Source organism: Bubalus kerabau, chromosome 8, assembly GCF_029407905.1.
Source record: "Bubalus kerabau isolate K-KA32 ecotype Philippines breed swamp buffalo chromosome 8, PCC_UOA_SB_1v2, whole genome shotgun sequence".
NCBI classification, from domain to species: Eukaryota; Metazoa; Chordata; class Mammalia; order Artiodactyla; family Bovidae; genus Bubalus; species Bubalus kerabau.
This window is the reverse complement of record NC_073631.1, coordinates 74,455,985-74,476,985: the sequence shown is the minus strand read 5'-3', so window position 1 is coordinate 74,476,985 and position 21,001 is coordinate 74,455,985. Positions and strand designations below refer to the sequence as shown.

General features: G+C 37.6%; 1 protein-coding gene across 8 annotated transcripts in view; it reads left to right on the top strand.

The window, feature by feature from the left end:
• PALS2 (protein associated with LIN7 2, MAGUK p55 family member) overlaps positions 1-21,001 on the top strand; it is a 133,441-nt gene that overhangs the window by 69,451 nt on the left and 42,989 nt on the right. For all 8 annotated transcript variants that reach the window (XM_055590583.1, XM_055590587.1, XM_055590584.1 and 5 more), the window contains 2 exons: positions 16,763-16,915; positions 20,252-20,404. In XM_055590583.1, coding sequence (XP_055446558.1) covers positions 16,763-16,915; positions 20,252-20,404 — 306 coding nt within the window. The remainder of the gene's footprint in view (positions 1-16,762; positions 16,916-20,251; positions 20,405-21,001) is intronic.

Sequence of the window (21,001 nt, the reverse complement as noted above, 5' to 3'; positions counted from 1 at the left end):
GAACAGCAGACTGGTTCCAAGTAGGAAAAGGAGTACGTCAAGGCTGTATATTATCACCCTGCTTATTTAACTTCTATGCAGAGTACATTATGAGAAACGCTGGACTGGAAGAAACACAAGCTGGAATCAAGATTGCTGGGAGAAATATCAATAACCTCAGATATGCAGATGACACCACCCTTATGGCAGAAAGTGAAGAGGAACTCAAAAGCCTTTTGATGAAAGAGGAGAGTGAAAAAGTTGGCTTAAAGCTCAACATTCAGAAAACGAAGATCATGGCATCCGGTCCCACCACTTCATGGCAAATAGATGGGGAAACAGTGTCAGATTTTATTTTGGGGGGCTTCAAAATCACTGCAGATGATGATTGCAGCCATGAAATTAAAAGATGCTTACTCCTTGGCAGGAAAGTTATGACCAACCTTAGATAGCATATTCAAAAGCAAAGACATTACTTTGCCAACAAAGGTCCATCTAGTCAAGGCTATGGTTTTTCCAGTGGTCATGTATGGATGTGAGAGTTGGGCTGTGAAGAAAGCAGAGTGCCGAAGAATTGATGCTTTTGAACTGTGATGTTGGAGAAGACTCTTGAGGGTCCCTTGGACTGCAAGGAGAGCCAACAAGTCCATCCTAAAGGAGATCAGTCCTGGGTGTTCATTGGAAGGACTGATGTTGAAGCTGAAACTCCAGTACTTTGGCCACCTGATGTGAAGAGCTGACTCATTGGAAAAGACCCTGATGCTGGAAAAGATTGAGGGCATGAGGAGAAGGGGATGACAGAGAATGAGATGGTTGGATGGCATCACCTACTGTATGGACATGGATTTGGGTGGACTCCAGGAGTTGGTGATGGACAGGGAGGCCTGGTGTGCTGCAATTCATGGGGTCCCTAAGAGTCGGACACGATTGAGGGACTGAACTGAACTTAACTAACCTTAAATACTTATTACTAGGTAATATAAGCCAGTCTGAAAGGCTATACACTGTATGATTCCAATCATATGACATTCTGTAAAAAGTAAAAAATATAGAGACAGTACCAAAAGAGTCAGTACTTGCCAGAATTGTGGGGATACAAAGGAGGGGTGGATTGGTGGAGCACAGGACATTTTTAGGGCAGTGAAGCTATTCTTATGATACTATTAGGGTGTATCAGTGACTTTATGCATTTGTCAAAACCATTGGAATTGTAAAAAAGTCATAATAAATAGATAAACTAGAGGCTTTAATTAATAATGGTGTGTCTATACTGGCTCATTAATTATAGCATTTATCATATTAATACAAGATGTGAATAAGGGAAACTAGGGATAGGAAACTAGGGATATGGGAATTCTCTGTGTTTTCTGTTAATTTTTTCCATAAAATTTAAACCTTATTAGGTAATGTCCATAGTGTACTTTAGGGTTCACTCTTTCTGTTGTACATTCAATGGGTTTTAACAGATGTATAACAACATGTAATATCTTTTTCTGGTTTTGGTATTAGAGTAATGCTGGCCTTTATAGATTGAGTTAGGAAGTGTTTCCTTTGCCTTCTGTAAGAGACTTAAAAAATGGTATAATTTCTTCTTTAAATATTTGGTAGAATTTACCAGTGAACACATCTGGACCTGGTGATTTTGGAAGGTTATTATTATTGATTTAATTTCTTTAACAGATATAGGGCTACTCAGATGATCTGTATCTTCTTTTGTGAGTTTGGTGAATTGTTTTTCAAGGAATTGTTCCATTTCACCTAGGTCATCAAATTTATGTGCATGGATTGTCCAACCATTCCTTTATTATACATGACATTAGTAGTAATGGTCTCTTTCGTTTCTGATATTAGTAAATTCATATCTTCTCTTTTTTCTTAGTTAAACTGGTAAGAAGTTTATTAATTCACTTTTTTCAAAGAACCTGCTTTTGGTTTCTTTAATTTTGTGTTTTCAATTTCATTTATTTCTGCTCAATACTTTATTCTCTTTTATTTAGCTTGTATTTAATTTGATATTTTGAGATTCCTAAGGTGGAATTTTTTAGATTATTTATTTTAGATCTTTATTCTTTTCTAAATATGCATCCAGTGCTATAAGTTTCCCTTTAAATACGGCTTTCACTTCAACCCATACATTTTATAAGTTGTATTTTCATTTAGTTCAGATTTTTAAAAAAACTTTTTTTTGAGATTTCTTCTTTGCCCCATGTCTTATTTAGAAGTATGTTGATGGGTCTCCAACAAAGGTAGGTGGGATTTTTATTATACTTTATATGCTCTTTATTCTTATAAGCTTGTTAAGGTGTGTTTTATGGCCCATGTTGTGTTCTAACTTGGTGAAACTTCCATGTGAACTTGAGAAGAATGTGTACTCTGCTGTTGGATGAAATTGATTGGTGTTTTGTTCAGTTCAACTCTATCCTTACTTATTTTCTGCCTGCTGGATCTCAGAGGAGTATTAATCCAACTATAATAGTGGACTAATCTGTTTCATATTGAAATTCTATCACATTTTGCTTCACATATTTTGATGCTCTACTGTTAGGAGCATTTACATTATGGATTGTTCTGTCCTTATTTTTGTGTAATGTCTGTTCCTAAAGGAAATCATTCCTGAATATTCATTGGAAGTACTGATGCTGAAGCTCCAATACTTTGGCCACCTGATGCAGAGAACTGACTCAGTGGAAAAGACCCTGATTTCTGGGAAAGATTGAAGGCAGGAGGAAGAGGGGACAACAGAGGATGAGATGGCATCACCGATTTGATGGACATGAGTTTGAGCAAGCTATGGGAGTGGTGATGGACAGGGAAGCCTGGTGTGCTACAAAGGGTCGCAAAAAGTCAGACACAACTAAGAGATTGAACTGAACTGAATGTTTGTTCCTGATCATTTTCCTTGTTCTGAAGACTGTCTGAAACTAATATAGCTACCCCAGCTTTCTTTTGATTAATGTTAGCATGGAGAAGGAAATGGCAACCCACTCCAGTGTTTTTGCCTGGAGAATCCCAGGGATGGGGAAGCCTGGTGGGCTGCCGTCTATGGGGTCGCACAGAGGCAGACACAACTGAAGCGACTTAGCAGCAGCAGCAGCATGGTATATCCTTCTCATTATTTTACTTTTAATCTACCTGTGATTGTTGAGTTGCTAAGTCATGTCTGACTCTTTGTGACACCATGGACTGTAGCACGCCAGGCTTCCCTATCCTTCACTGTCTCCCAGAGTTGGCTCAGACTTATGTCCATTGAGTTGGTGGTGCCATCCAGCCATCTCACCCTCCATTGTCCCCCTCTCTTCCTGCCCTTGGTCTTTCCCAGCATCAGAGTCTTTTCCATTGAGTCAGCTCTTCCTATCAGGTGGCTAAAGTATTGGAACTTCAGCATCAGTCCTTTAATGAATATTCAGGATTGATTCCTTTAGCATTGACTGGATTAATCTCCTTGCAGTCCAAGGGATTCATTCTCAAGAGTCTTCTCCAGCACCAATTCGTTGGTGCTCAGCCTTCTTTATGATCCAACTCTCACATCCGTACATGATCTACTGGAAAAACCATAGCTTTGACTATAAGGACCTTTGTCATCAAAGTGATGTTTTGGTCTAGATTTTCTTCCAAGGAATGAATGTCTTTTAATATCATGGCTGCAGTCACGATCTGCAGTGATTTTGGAGCTCAAGAAAGTAAAATCTGCCACTCTTTCCATTTTTTTCCCCATCTATTTGCCATGAAGTGATGGGACTGGATGCCATTGACCTTCATTTTTTGAATAGTAAGTTTTAAACCAGCTTTTTCACTCTCCTCTTTTACCTTTATCAAGAGGCTGTGTAGTTCCTCTTCACTTTCTGCCATTAGGTAGTATCATCTGAATATCTGAAGTTGTTGATATTTCTCCTGGCAATCTTGATTCCAGCTTGTGATTCATCCAGCCCAGTATTTCTCATGATGTACTCTGCATATAAGTTAAATAAGCAGTGTCACAATGTACAGCCTCGGCATACTCCTTTCTCAATTTTGAACTAGTCCTTTGTTCTATGTCCAGTTCTAATTGTTGCTTCTTGACCTGCATACAGGTTTTCAGGAGGCAGGTAAAGTCATCTGGTATTCATCTCCCTTTAAGAATTTCCCACAGTTTATTGTGATCCAAGCAGTCAAAGGCTTTAGTGTAGTCACTGAAGCAAAGTTGATGTTTTCCTGGAATTCTCTTGCTTTGATCTCTGCTTCCTCTGCCTTTTCTAAATCCAGCTTGTACCTCTGGAAGTTCTCAGTTCACATATTCTTGAAGCCTAGCTTGAAGGATTTTGAGCATTACTTTGCTGGCATGTGAAATGAGTGCAACTGTGCCATATGTTGAACATTGTTTGGCATAGCAAACACCCTTTCCCAACAACACAAGAGATAACTCTATACATGGACATCACCAGATGGTCAATACAGAAATCAGATTGATTATATTCTTTCCAGTCAAAAATGGAGAAGCTCTATAAAGTTAGCAAAAACAACACCTGGAGCTGACTGTGGCTCAGATCATGAGTTCCTTATTGCCAAATTCAGACTTAAATTGAATAAAGTAGGGAAAACCACTCAGCTTATTCAGGTATGACCTAAATCAAATCCTTGATTATACAGTCAAAGTGACAAATAGATTCAAGGGATAAGATTTGATCCAGTGCCTGAAGAACTGTGGATAGAAGTTCATAATGTTGTCAGTAGGCAGTGACCAAAACCACCTCAAAGAAAAAGAAATGCAAAAAGTCAAAATGGTTATCTGAGAAGCCTTACAAAGAGCTGAGTAAAGAAGAGAAGCGAAAGGCAAAGAAGAAAGGGATAGACATACCCTACTGAATGCAGATTTCCAAAGACTAGTAAGGAGAGATAAGAAGGCCTTCCTCAGTGATCAGTGCAAAGAAAGAGAGGAAAAAAATAGAATGGGAATGACTGGAGAGCTCTTCAAGAAAATTAGAGGTACCAGGGGAACATGTCATGCAAAGATGGGCACAATAAAGCACAGAAATGGCAAGGACCTAACAGAAGCAGAGGGACTAAAAAGAGTTGGCAAGAATACACAGAAGAACTGTACAAATAAGGTCTTAATGATCCAGATAACCATGATGATGTAGTCACTCACCTGAGCCAGTCATTCCTGGAGTGTGAAGTCAAGTGGGCTTTAGGGAGCATTACTACCAACAAAGCTAGTGGAGGTGATTGAATTGCAGCTGAGCTATTTCAAATCCTAAAAAATAATGCTGTTAAAGTACTGGACTCTATGCCAGCAAATTTGGAAAACTCAGCAATGGCCATAGAACTGGAAAAAAGTCAGTTTTCATTCCAGTCCCAAAGAAGGGCAATGCCAAAGAATGTTAAAGTACTGTACAGTCTACATCTGTTTTTACATTTAAAGTGGTCTTTTTTTATAGACAGCAAGATACGTAAGTCTTTTCTTATTGTTTGGTCTTCTATTCATTTTCTGCCATTTCTGTTTTAATTGAGCATTTTATATGATTTCATTTTTTCTCCTTTTTAAACATAGCAGTTATATTTATTTTTAGTGGTTTCCTGTTGATTTTAAAATAAAGATTTACAACTTATCTCAGTCCATTTCCCCTATATTACTTCACTGTATTACTGCACATGAAGTAACTATCTTATAAGAGTATTTCCAATTTCCCCCTTATAGCCATCAGTCATTTCATTTATCCATAAGTTATAACCACCAAATATTGTTGCTATTAATTTTCAGAGTTAATCTATTAGAGTAAGGGGTTTTTTTAGATTTTATTTTACTTTCATTTATTTTTTTCTTTAATGATCTTTTTTTTTTCTTAATTGAGATGTGGTTTTTGAATGTATATTGTCTTCCTCTCTGAAGAACCTCTTTTAATGTTATTTTCAAGGCCAGTGTATTAGCAATAAATTCCCAGTCTTTGTCAGACAGAGTCTTTATTTCTCCTTCAAAAAACTTCATTTTTGAAGGATGGTTTGACTGTTTAGCTATAATTCTAGGTTGATAGGATTTTTTCTTTCTACACTTTAAGTATTTACTACACACTCTTCTTGCTTCCATGATTTCTGGAGAAGTCCTGTGTAATTCTTATCCTTGCTCCTCCATAGGTAAGAATATTTTTCCTCCAGTTTCTTTCAAACTTTTCTCTCTGTCTTTGATTTTTGCACTTTGAATATGATTGTTTGGTGATCTCTCAGATTCCTGGATCTGTAGTTTGGTGTCTATCATTAATTTTCTAAAAAATTCTGTCATTATAGCCTCAAGTATTCTTCTGTTTCTCTTTGTTAGTCTGTTCTTCCCCTTATATGTGTGTTACATCTTTTTGTAGTTGTCCCACATGGCACCCCACCTCAGTACTCTTACCTGGAAAATCCCATGGACAGAGGAACCTGGTGGACTGCAGTCCATGGAGTCACGAAGAGTCGGACATGACTGAGCGACTTCACTTTCACTTTTTGCTTTCATGCATTGAAGAAGGACATGGCAACCCACTCCAGTATTCTTGCCTGGAGAATCCCAGGGATGGGGGAGCCTGGTGGGCTGCCATCTATGGGGTCACACAGAGTTGAACACAACTGAAGCGACTTAGCAGCAGCAGCAGCACAGTCCTTAGATTTGTTCTAGTCCATCTGTGCCATTCCTTTTTTATCTCTGATTTCAGTGTGAGAGGTTTCTACTGGCATATCTTCAGGCTCACTGATTGTTTTTCTTTCTTTCTTTCTTTTTTCTCACTCAGTCATGTCCAACTCTTTGCGACCCCATGGACTATATAGTCCATGGAATTCTCCAGGCCAGAATACTGGAGTGGGTAGCCTTTCCCTTCTCCAGGGGATCTTCCCAACCCAGGGATCAAACCCAGGTCTCCCACATTGCAGATGGATTCTTTACCAGCTGAGCCACAAGGGAAGCCCTCACTGATTGTTTTTCATGTGCTTATTGGCCATTTGTATATCTATGGGGAAATGTTTATTTAGATTCTTTGCCCATTTTTGTATCAAGTTGCTTTTGTGTGTGTTGAATATTGGGAGTTTTACATATATATCTTAGCTATTAATCCCTTATCAGATATATGGTTTGCCAATATTTTTCCTATTTGGTTGGTTACCTGTTTACTCTTGACATTATCTTTTGGTGCATAGTTTTTGTGTTTTTTTTTTTAATTCTCAAGAAATTCTTTTACCTATTTTTTTTTTCTGTTGTTGCCTCTGCCTTTGGTGTCATAGCCGACAAATCTGCCATTTACAGTGTTATGAAGCTTTGACTCTGTTTTCTTCTAATAATTTTACAGTTTTAGGTCTTACGTTTAGGTCTCTGATCCATTTTTGAGTTGTTTTATATAGTGTTAGATAGTGATCCATTTTCATTCTCTTGTATGTGAATATCCAGTTTTCCCAACTGTGTTTGCCAACCCTTGTCAAAAATTATTGGACTGTACATGTGAGCCTTTATTTCTGGACTGTCTTCTATCTCATTGGTTTGTATGTCTGTCCTTGTGACAGTACCACACTGTTTTGATTAGTGTAGCTTGGTAGTAAGTTTTGAAATCAGAAAATGTTAATCTTCCACTTTATTCTTTTTCAGAATTGTTTTGGCTGTTCTGGGTGCCTTGCAATTCCATACAAATTTTAGAATCAGTATGTCAGTTTCTACAAAGAACTCTTCTGGGATTCCAGTAGACATTGTATTGATCATTCTAAGAGAGTATTACCATCTTAACAGCACAAAGTTTTTAGATCCACGAACATGAAGTGATTTTTCATTTAAGTCTTTATTTCTTTCAACAATGTTTTACAGTTTTCAGAGTTTTCACTTTCATTAAAATTACCTTAAGTGTTTTACTCTTTTCAGTGCTATTGTGAATGGAATTATTTTCTTAATTTTCTTTTCAGATTGTTCATTTTTAGTATATAGTATATTGATTTTTGTACATTAATCTTCTATCCTGCAATCTTGCTTAACATGTATATTGGTTCCAGTAGTTTTTTAGTGGATTCCTTAGGATTGTCTCAATACAAATCTATGAATAAAGATAGTTTTACTTCTTTCTTTCTAATCTGAATGCCTTTTATTTCTTTTTTTTTTTTTTTGGAACTTTCTTCATTGGCCTTTTTATTTATTTTAATTGAATTATAATTGATTTACAGTGTTGTGTTAATTTCTGCTGTACAACAGAGGGACTCATTTATACATACACGTTCTTTTTTATTTTTATTTTCTGGACTAATTGTCATATCTAGGAGATTGAGTACAAATGTTGAATACAGTGATGAGAGCAGGCATTCTTGTTTCCAATCTTAGGGGAAAACTATGTGTTAAATACAATAATATTCACTATTGAATATAATAGTACCTGTGGGTCTGTATTCTGCATTCTAAACCTTGATTTTTTTTTACATATTCATATCAATATCTTCAGAGAACCTTTGTTCTCTTTAAAAGTGGCATAATATTCCATTGTACTGAGTATATCAAAAAAATTTAGTCAAACTTCTGATAAATAATTAGATGGCTTTTTTACTTATAAGTCATGCTGTATTATGCAGTCTTGCTACATGTTATTTTACACCTGTGTGTGTATCTCTAGGAAAAATGTTGAAAGAATTGTGTGATTTTGGTTGTTATAGTCATACTGCTCACTGGTGTGCTCCCACCAGGAAAAAAAAAAAAAATGTGTGAGAGTACATGCCTTCTGACATATTCTCAACAACATAATCAGTCAGTTCATTTCAGTCGCTCAGTCGTGTCCGACTCTTTGCGACCCCATGAATCACAGCACGCCAGACCTCCCTGTCCATCACCAACTCCCGGAATTCACTCAAACTCACGTCCATTGAGTCAGTGATGCCATCCAGCCATCTCATCCTCTGTCGTCCCTTTCTCCTCCTGCCCCCAATCCCTTCCAACATCAGAGTCTTTTCCAATGAGTCAGCTCTTCGCATGAGGTGGCCAAAGTACTGGAGTTTCAGCTTCAGCATCAGTCCTTCCAAAGAACACCCAGGGCTGATCTCCTTTAGAATGGACTGGTTGGATCTCCTTGCAGTCCAAGGGACTCTCAAGAGTCTTCTCCAACACCACAGTTCAAATGCATCAATTCTTCAGCGCTCAGCTTTCTTCACATTCCAACTCTCACATCCATACATGACCACAGGAAAAACCATAGCCTTGACTAGACGGACTTTTGTTGGCAAAGTAATATGCTTTGAATATGCTGTCTAGGTTGGTCATAACTTTCCTTCCAAGGAGTAAGCGTTTTTTAATTTCATGGCTGCAGTCACCATCTGCAGTAAGCCCAAAAAAATAAAAGTCTGACACTGTTTCCACTGTTTCCCCATCCATTTCCCATGAAGTGATGGGACCGGATGCCATGATCTTCGTTTTCTGAATGTTCAGCTTTAAGCCAACTTTTTCACTCTCCTCTTTCACTTTCATTAAGAGGCTCTTTAGCTCTTCTTCACTTTCTGCCATAAGGGTGGTGTCATCTGCATATCTGAGGTTATTGATCTTTCTCCCAGCAATCTTGATTCTAGTTTGTGCTTCTTCCAGCCCAGCGTTTCTCATGATGTACTCTGCATATAAGTTAAATAAGCAGGGTGACAAAAGAATTTATCTTTGCCAGTCTCATAAAGAAATTAATATTTCAGTATAGTTTTAGTTGCATTTTTCTTAGGAAGGAAGTTGTGTATCTTTTCATATGTTTAAGAAGTATTTGAATTTCCTTTTTTGTGAATATTTATTTTGTGAATATTTTTTGTAAAGATTCTCATTTTTAGTTTTTTGACATCTCTTTGGTTCTTCTAATTCTACAGGTATCTTTAAGAGTGGCTCACCTCCCTGAGTACCTTGAGATACAGTTTATCTAATCTAAGAATTTGAGCTTTTTTTGGTTCACTAGATTACTCATTAGATAATTAGTTCTAATTTAGTTATACTTATTTCATCCATATTTTTCAACAAAACATATCTCATCTTTTTTGATATGTATGTAGTAGCAAAGTAAAAATTGAATTCTCCATTCTCTTTTGTCTCATTTCTACTTTCTGCTCAAATTTTTACCTATTTTTTGACTATTTGTGGATTGCTGTTTGTCTTAGTTCAAAAATCTCTAGAATAAGAGATGTCTGTTGACCACAGTCAGTCTTATCTCCTCTTTATTTAATCACTTTTTAAAGAAGTAGTTAATTAGCAACTACTGTACACTTAGCCATGTTCTAAGAAGAAACAATATATAGTATTTTTGTTTTTAACAGAGAAAGATAAGGTTACTACACATAATAATTACAGTATTATCATTACTAGATAATAGCATTTGTCGCTTTACGTACACTGCATAACTTGTTAAAAATTTTGTTTACCAGCATGGATGAACTGTGCTTGTACAAAATACCCAGAAGTTTTGAAAGAACTTTTTCTTCCCTGCAGCTCATTTTTCTAAGGTTCGGTGGTAAATAGGATTCTTAGAACTAGACATACAAGAGGGCTAGGCTATATTTGTATCAACTCCAAGTATTCTACAAAGTCAGTTACAGCATGTTCTTCCAAGTGCTTGTGGCAGGAGAAGTATATTTCTATTGAGTTGTGTTAGGTTTCTCATAATTCTTTTTCTTAAAGGAAACAAGACACATTTATTCAAATAGCATATGATTCATTTCTGTCTCTCTGGTAAGTTTTCAGTATTTCCTTTGTCTCTTTTGTTTGATTGTGTGTGCTGCATCACTTCAGTAGTGTCTGACCCTTGGTGATCCTATGGACCATAGTCCTCTAGGCCCTTCTGTCCATGAGCTTCTCCAGGCAAGAATACTGGAGTAGATTGCCATGTCCTTCTCCAGGGGATCATCCTGACTCAGGGATCAAACCCACATCTCTTAAGTCGCCTGCATTGGCAGGTGGGTTCCTTACCTCTAGTGCCACCTGGGAAGCCTGTTTGATTAGTTAAATTCAAGTTGGTACTTGCCTTGTCAGTCAGTCAGTCAGTTCAGTCATGTCCAACTCTTTGTGACCCCATGGACTGCAGCACACCAGGCTTCCCTGACTTGCCTTTTGAAAGCTCCTAAATAAATTTTGACTTGAGGTCTCAACTTCTTTCACATTATACTAGAACTTATAAAGTTTACATATTAACAAATATTGACCTATAGTTGCTTTCTTGGTAATACTAAAGTTTATCTTAATTGAACCCAACTATATTTCAGAAATTGATTTTCTATATTAATTATATCTGCAGTTTCACTTAAAAAAAAACGTTTTCTTTCTCTGAGGATTTATGTGTTGTGTAGTGACATTTTTTTCCTACCATAGAAGCAATCTGTAGGGTTGATGTGCAGACACCTTCAGGTATGTTTGTTTTTATAGCATACTTCTGCCCTCTACTTGACTTCCTCTTTCTCTTTTGCTGGTAGTCTTTCCACATTCCCTCCTGTTCTCACACAGTTTAGGAACAATAAGGTTGGTCAAGATAGAAAGGAAGGGAAAGGTATTAGAGTTTTCAAGCCAATGATCTTTCCTGTTCTACTTTTCTCAAAGACTTCAATTTAATCAAAAAGTCTTAAGTAACATAGGATATTATAGAAAATATATTGGCTTATTAGTACCTGAAAATTTTAAGCCAGTCATCATCTGTTCCCTGGAGCAGCAGGTAATTCATATAGCTCTTTGAGCAAAAGAATGGAGATTGACAGTGTGGGTGGTCTTCTTGAACCATAGGAGTATAATGTAGCACATCTACACTGCACTCATCTCACATGCTAGTAAAGTAATGCTCAAAATTCTCCAAGCCAGGCTTCAGCAATACATGAACCGTGAACTTCCTGATGTTCAAGCTGGTTTTAGAAAAGGTAGAGGAACCAGAGATCAAATTGCCAACATCCGCTGGATCATGGAAAAAGCAAGAGAGTTCCAGAAAAACATCTATTTCTGCTTTATTGACTATGCCAAAGCCTTTGCCTGTGTGGATCACAATAAACTGTGGAAAATTCTGAAAGAGATGGGAATACCAGACCACCTGACCTGCCTCTTGAGAAATCGGTATGCAGGTCAGGAAGCAACAGTTAGAACTGGACACGGAATAACAGACTGGTTCCAAATAGGAAAAGGAGTACGTCAAGGCTGTATATTGTCACCCTGCTTATTTAACTTCTATGCAGAGTACATCATGAGAAATGCTGGATTGGAAGAAACACAAGCTGGAATCAAGATTGCCGGGAGAAATATCAATAACCTCGGATATGCAGATGACACCACCCTTCCTCGGATATGCAGATGACACCACCCTTATGGCAGAAAGTGAAGAGGAACTAAAAAGCCTCTTGATGAAAGTGAAACAGGAGAGTGAAAAAGTTGGCTTAAAGCTCAACATTCAGAAAATGAAGATCATAGCATCTGGTCTCATCTGTTCATGGGAAATAGATGGAGAAACAGTGGAAACAGTGTCAGACTTTATTTTTCTGGGCTCCAAAATCACTGCAGATGGTGACTGCAGCCATGAAATTAAAAGACGCTTACTCCTTGAAAGTTATGACCAACCTAGATAGCATATTGAAAAGCAGAGACATTACTTTGCCAACAAAGGCCCGTCTAGTCAAGGCTATGGTTTTTCCTGTGGTCATGTATGGATGTGCGAGTTGGACTGTGAAGAAAGCTGAGCGCCGAAGAATTGATGCTTTTGAACTGTGGTGTTGGAGAAGACTCTTGAGAGTCCCTTGGACTGCAAGGAGATCCAACCAGTCCATTCTGAAGGAGATCAGCCCTGGGATTTCTTTGGAGGGAATGATGCTAAAGCTGAAACTCCAGTACTTTTGCCACCTCATGTGAAGAGTTGACTGATTGGAAAAGACTCTGATGCTGGGAGGGATTGGGGGCAGGAGGAGAAGGGGACGACAGAGGATGAGATGGCTGGATGGCATCACCGACTCGATGGACTTGAGTTTGAGTGAACTCTGGGAGCTGGTGATGGTCAGGGAGGCCTGGCGTGCTGCAATTCATGGGGTCGTGAAGAGTCGGACACGACTGATCGACTTAACTGAACTGAACTGACACTGAAAGAGCCATGCTAAGAAGCAACAACTCAACTAACAGTCAGTGAGAGCATATGTCATACTTTTAAATGATTGATAATAATGTATAATATTTTAGATTAAATAAATAACTGTAAGATGATGATAGGGTGCTGCTGCTGCTAAGTTGCTTCAGTCGTGTCCGACTCTGTGCAGCCCCATAGACAGCAGCCCAACCAGGCTTCCCCGTCCCTGGGATTCTCAAGGCAAGAACACTGGAGTGGGTTGCCATTTCCTTCTCCAGTGCATGAAAGAGAAGAGTGAAAGTGAAGTTGCTGTTGTTTCCAACTCTTAGCGACCCCATGGACTGTAGCCTACCAGGCTCCTCCGTCCATGGGATTTTCTAGGCAAGAGTACTGGAGTGGGGTGCCATAGGGTAGCTTACTGTATAATCAAAAAGTTGAATAAGATTTAATAGGTAAGAGCTCAAGTTTGATGATGTTGGACTACCTCACTTAGTTGCTTACCAGTAGTGTGAACTCAGGCAGTCACTTTATCTCATTGTGCATCATCAGGGTGTGTGTCTGTAAGGTGAGGATGATAACAGCATACCTACCTTAGCTGACTACACACATGCACACTCTGATACTGAACTTAGAATATATTTACTGGCACAAAACAAAAGCCCTCAATAAATGTTCAAGTTCTTTTCTTCCTTTTTTAAGCTTTCGTATACTATCATTAGAGTATTAAGAATATTTGCAAGATTAATCATGCTAAATTAGATTTTTTTTAAACAACAAATATTTATATTAAAACAATTACCAAAGGTTTCCCTGCTGGTCCAGTGGTTCAGAATTTACCTTACAGTGTGAGAGACACTAGTTGGATCCCTGGTCGGGGAGGATCCCACATGCCACAGGGCAACTGAGCCTGTGTGCCGCAACGAATGAGCCTGCACTCTGAAGCCCATAAGTCACAACTACTGAAGCCTGTGCTCCACAGCAGGAGAGGCCACCACGCTGAGAAACCCTTGCAACTAGAGAGTAGCCCCCACTGTCTGCAACTGAAGAAAGCATGTGCACAGCACCAATAGACCTAGCCTAGCAAAAAAATAAATGAATAAATAAACTAAATAAAAAAACAGTATTTCCAACTTGTTTTATGAGTTAAGTAGTTGTGTATTTTTTTTTTCTCAGTGGTTATAATCATTCCATGATATATGTTAAATGATCTCATCATCCTCGCATTATCAGGCTTCTGTTACGCTTTAAGAAAATTATAGATGTACCTATTCTTGCTGTTAGTGGCATTCCCTAGTCATCTTAACATTTTTCATATCTAAATCTAATAGAAACTCATTGCTCTATTTAAATTACACTTGGTCTTTTTGACAATTTTGTTTCATAACAATTATAATTTCTTCTTATGGTTTATTTCATATGACTTAAAATTTCTTCTTTGGAGGTATTCCTTTAAAGTGCTGCTAATAGCCCCTCTCTTACACTTAAATTTATGTCATTGATGTGAATTATCTGAAAAATATACTTAAATAAAAAAATGCATTTTTAAAATTAGAAGGTGTATGATTTAGAAGATGAGATACAAAAACCAAGAATGTGAGATAGCTCATTAACAATTTTACATTGATATGTGTGAAATGATTTTTTTAATAAAAATATTTAAAAATAAAAGAAATAGAAGGTGTATTAGAACTGAAGGGTCCACACTGTATGGTAGAAATAACATGTACAGTATTATAGGTATCAGATAACGTTTAAACAATACTGTAACCACTTGAAATTTGAAATTTTTTCCTTCACTCACAGAACTGGAACTTAAAATATTAAGTGTAAAACTTGTCATCTTACAAGGTTTCATTTATAAATTAAATATTTATAATTATGCTTTTCCTGTAAGGTGTTAGTTGCTCAGTCATGTCCAGTTCTTTGCAACTCCATGGACTATTGTCCACCAGGCTCCCCTCTCCACAGAATTCTCCAGGCAAGAATACTGGAGTGAGTAGCCCTTCCCTTCTCCAGGAGATCTTCCTGACTCAGGGATTGAACCTGAGTCTTCTGCGTTGTCGGCAGATTCTTTACCACCTGAGCCACCAGGGGACTTCCCTGGTAGTCCAGTGGTTAAAACTCTGTGCTTCGAATGCAGTGAGTGCAGGTTCAGTAACAGGTCAGGGACACAAGACCCACATGCCCCAAGATGAGGCCAAATAAATTATGCTTTCAGTTCAGTTCAGTTCAGCTCAGTCATTCAGTCGTGTCCGACTCTTTGTGACCCCATGAATTGCAGCATGCCAGGCCTCCCTGTCCATCACCAACTCCCGGAATTCACTCAAACTCACGTCCATCGAGTCAGTGATGCCATCCAGCCATCTCATCCTCTGTCGTCCCCTTCTCCTCCTGCCCCCAATCCCTCCCAGCATCAGAGTCTTTTCCAATGAGTCAACTCTTCGCATGAGGTGGCCAAAGTACTGGAGTTTCAGCTTTAGCATCATTCCTTCCAAAGAAATCCCAGGGCTGATCTCCTTCAGAATGGACTGGGTGGATCTCCTTGCAGTCCAAGGGACTCTCAAGAGTCTTCTCCAACACCACAGTTCAAAAGCATCAATTCTTCGGTGCTCAGCTTTCTTTACAGTCCAACTCTCACATCCATACATGACCACAGGAAAAACCATAGCCTTGACTAGACGGACCTTTGTTGGCAAAGTAATGTCTCTGCTTTTGAATATGCTATCTAGGTTGGTCATAACTTTCCTTCCAAGGAAAGCGTCTTTTAATTTCATGGCTGCAGTCACCATCTGCAGTGATTTTGGAGCCCAAAAAAATAAAGTCTGACACTGTTTCCACTGTTTCCCCGTCTGTTTCCCATGAAGTGATGGGACCGGATGCCATGATCTTCATTTTCTGAATGTTGAGCTTTAAGCCAACTTTTTCACTCTCCTCTTGACTTCAAAATCAGACAGCAACTGTTTATCAGAAAAACAGCACTTAAAAGATACAAACTGTTTAGTGTTCATTCTGTGTTTGAATTTAAAACTCTGCTTTACTCCCACTATTAGAATAATTAGAACTATTTATTTCCTATGACAATGTAATTGATGGTTCATTTTCTCTGGAAAAGTTCAAGAGTTTCCTGAATTGTCCTTTTTGCTGAATTTTCAAAATGGAAAATTGTAACTTTAGGATTATGGGGTTCTCAAAATAATTTTCATTGTTTTTTAAATGATAATCCATATCATTATTATGCCCTTATTTTTATTATGCTTAATCATCAGATAAAGCATGGTTTAGTCATTTAGTCACTTAAGTCATGTCCATTCTTGCAACCCCATGGAGTTGTAGCCTGCCAGGCTCCTCTGTCAATGGGATTCTCCAGGCAGGAGTATTGGAGTGGGTTGCCATTTCCTTCTCCAAAATAAAGCATAAACAGTATCATTTGAGCCTAAACTAGAATGTCATTAGGAATTCTGTTGGGTAGGAAATATAGTACATTTTTAAAACTTTTAAAATTATCATTGGCCTATTCAGTTTTTCCATAGTTTAGTTATAAAAATGAGTTATCCATTATTTTTAGGGTAGGAATAGAGACCAAGGTTTATCATATTGCATGATAACATTTACTATGAAATCTGTGTTAGCTCTGATTTAAAGGTTCAATTTCAGTAGATCAAACCATCAAGTAATATCTTTTAAAACTTTCACAAGTTTTCAAGAAGAAAACCACAGTCTGAGCAAAGCGTATGTGTTATTATTTTAATATACTGGTATTTTTTCAGGCTCATGAGAGGCTAGAAGATTCAAAACTAGAAGCTGTCAGTGATAATAACTTGGAATTAGTCAATGAAATTCTCGAAGATATCACCCCTCTAATAAATGTGGATGAAAATGTGGCAGAACTGGTTGGTATACTCAAAGAGCCTCACTTCCAGGTAAACTTTCTCTATTCTCTTCTTTCCAAGGCCCCTGTATTCCCAAAATATTCTTTTAGTAGTTTCTGTTTAAGATGAAGTTTTTGAAAGATTAGGGCCATATTTTGCAAATTACAACTTAGATGTTTTAATATCCTCATATGCTTATGCTACATAAACAGATACACTTACTATACAGATGTACAGTGTCTGTCAAAGAAATGCATTAGAATGGATTTTTCTTTGTGTAATTAAAAAAAACAACAACAAACCTACTTCACCATCAGACCACATGCTTGGGACACTTTTCTCATGGTGATAGTGGATTTTTCTTCCTTAATACCACTGTTTCCCAGCCCTTCTTGTGACCAGTGATATGCCTTTTCAGTATTGCTTCTAAGACTGGGTTGCAGCTGATGACCTTAGAACAAGAGAGAGCTGTAGGGGATAGAAACAATGACATACTTTCCCCAGGGACAAAAAATAAATTCAATTTAAGCATTTGTCTGTGTAGGTGAAGAGTTAATCAGTTTACCAAAGACGAATCAGTTTCAGAAGAGAGAAAGGGAAGTGGAGATTTCTTAGAAATCTATAATTAAGACAGTTTGGTATTGGGGCAGTATTATAAAAATAGATTACCTGAAGAGAAGAGAAACCCCAGAAATACATCCTCAGACAAATGGCAGCTTGATTTATGAGACACTATATTTTAGTGGATAAAGAATGGACTGTTCAATAAATGGTCGTGAGATAGAAGAATAAAGTGTCACCTGCTTGTCACTGCAAATCTTAGCATTAAAAATCAAATGGCAGCACCCCTATGCTTTTCCTCAAGATTTTCCATGACTCTCTAACCATGTTACTGCAAAAATTATGTAAATGTATAGTGAGATGGTTCCAACATAAATCTATAACTTAAGTACAAAAAACAGAGACACATGTCGGAGACACCGTTATGCAGGGGCCAGTTAATTGAGGCCTTAAATGCATACTAAGATATTTGAACTTTATCCAGAGGACATTGGGAACCATGGGAAGGGATAAGGGTGGGGGAGGTTATTAAACAGGGACAGGTCAGATTGTGGAGCTATATGGTTTTGTGCCAAGGTGAGGAGTTGCGATGGCAGCATAGATAGTGGGAAATGTGAGGATTTTCAAGTTTTAAGCTGTAAAATCAATAGGGCTTAGTGAGTGATTACATGTGACAGCCACGGAAGAGAAATATGGGAAGTTGATAAGGACAGGATTTCTGACAAACAATTGATGGCATCTACTGAGATAAGGAACACTCTGGGAGGGCTATTTTGGGCATGCTAATGTTAAAGTAACTGGCCATGTTAAGTTTGTGGTATCTTAGAAGCATGCATCTGGTAGAACTTTGCAAGCATGCTATATTTTTTATGTAAGTATGAAATTTAATGCATAAATTTATATGAGGTCTAAAAATATATATATAAACTTGTGAAATAGCAAGTAAAAATGAAGAAATTAAGACATTGCATTTTTATTACCCAAATCACCACTATACTACCATGGTGCATATTTCTCCATATTTTTTCTTTTCATAAATATACATATGTATTTTTTTCTTTACTGACTGCAATCATTTTGCATAAGCTGTTTTGTAATTTACCTTTTTTCCAGCCATTGACTTCCACTTTTCCATTTCAATAGACCTCTGTAACATGCAGTGCATTTTACACAAAAATACTCTTTACAGCTGGTTTGTATGTATGAATTTTCAAATTAGGTCCATATGTGGCATTAGTTAGACCATCCCTTTCTCCCTTGATTATGATGTTGACCTACTAGAGAGACCAGACCAGGCCATTATCCTGCAGAATCCACTCCTTGGATTTACTTGTGTGCTTTCCTGCTATGCTGTTTAGTTATCCTATTTCTTATAAACAGAAGTTTTACCTAAAAGATGGTTTAAGTTATATTTGAAACTAGGATGCATCTTGGGCTTACTAGGTGGCACTAGTGGTAAAGAACCCGCCTGCATGCAGAACACCTCAGAAACACAGATTCAATCAATGGGTCTGGAAGATCGCCTGGAGAAGGCCTAGCAACCCACTCCAGTATTCTTGCTGGAGAATCCTGTGGACAGGAGAGCCTTGGTGGGCTACAGTCCATAGGGTCACAAAGAGCTGGACATGACTAAAGCAACTTAGCTCGCACTCAGGATGCATCTTAAGTAAGGTGATACAAGGTAAATTAATCTGCATCAGATGATGTATAATACCTGGTTGGCCCATCACTCTTCTTTTTTTCTGAATTGAAATTTTTTTCTTAACCTTCTAATTTTGTATTGGGGGTGAGTGTGTTAGTCACGTAGTTGCGTCCGACTCTCTGTGACCCCATGGACTATAGCCCCCCAGGCTCCTCTGTCCTAGCCAATTAACAAACAATGTTGTAATAGTTTCAAGTGAATAGTGAAGGGGTTCAGCCATACGTTGCCCCATCACTCTTCATGCTGAGACTGGTCCCTTAATCAAGGGCAATGACAGCCAAATCCTACCCTTGAAAGCCTTTCCACTAAGAAGTAATCTAGTGTGTTATTATTCTGGCATTATACAAATGCTGTTTCCTTTCAACCATGTAGTTACTGATGAGCTCAAATTAATAATCCTTGCCTGACTCAATATTTTCATTAGAGTTTGCAAAATGACATTTTTCAAATTCTCCCATTCTTAGCTGGTCTTCTAATATAGAGTTTTTCCTCATTAGCTGAGCTGTTTAGTTAACCTACAATGCATTTCCAAGTGAAAAGTTAGGGAAATGCCAGCTTCTTCCCTTTGCCAATTTTAACAGTAAAGAATTGTTTAAAAGGGCAATCTCAAATGGTAACAAATGAGATTTTTTCAGTCCTGTTTTTTAAGTAGCATCGTGGACTTATGGAGTTTTCATTAATTCATTATGTTTCGGTTGTATATAATCCTATGTTTTGTTTTTATTTTTCAAATTATCATGACTTGGCCAGTTGTGGGCAGATTTTTAATATATGAGTCTGAAGTTGATGAGAGAGATCTGGATCAAGGGAGTTCTCAGTAGTGGTTCAAGTCACAGGAATGGGTAATATTGCCTAAGAAGAGTGTATAGGGTAAAAACTAAGCAGCCCAGGTTAGTGATTTAAGTAGCTTCCATAATTTATAGGAATACTCCTTAATATATGAATTTGTGAGTTTTTTCTTTGTAATTTGTCTTCAGTCTTTTATACTATTTTCATGAAATGACTAAAAATTACCAATTAATGCCTTGGAAATTTTTAGTACTCTATTGGGATAATGAGCTGCTACTTTTAATAACTTATTCCATCTATAATCAATAACCACAGGCTGTTTTGAATCCTTCTAGTCACTCTTGGAGGCCCATGATATTGTGGCATCAAAGTGTTACGAGTCACCTCCATCAAGCCCGGAAATGAATAATTCTTCTATCAATAATCAGTTATTACCAGTAGATGCCATTCGTATTCTTGGTATTCACAAAAGGGCTGGGGAACCACTGGTGAGTTGATCAGTCCCTTCTTAAAGCTGAAATCTTACATACTCGTGACTGAGTCACTACTCTATCTCATTTTTTTCTTTCATAATTTTTATCTTTATGAAAACTTTATTCATGTTTGTTTCATCAGTCTTTTTTGGCTTGTGTATAAAATACACAGGTGATACTCTCAACTTGATTTAGCATGCAGAATTAAACCAAAATTAAACTGAAATAGAGGAGAGAAGAAGTTTGCTGATGAGTAGAAAAAATTTCAGAGGATAACTTTTTTTCCTATACCCTTTGAAGAAATGAATTGAGGTTGCTTACTAATTATATAGAGTAGCAAAATGCAGAAGAACCTTATTATTAAAAATTGAAAACATTGGAAGGACTCTGTAAGTAAATGTTTACAGTTTCATGCTAACATGGCATTTCTGGGCTCTGACTATGAGAACAGTGAAGTGAGAAGAAAAAACACCAGGAACAGGGTCATCAGAATGCACAAATCCATTGCTTGCTCCTTTGAGCTTCCTCATATCTTGTGGAATGCAGCCTAAAATATGTTTAATTTTCAAGGTTACTCTTGCCGTGGAAGTCCCTTTTTTAAGGGATGGTGTA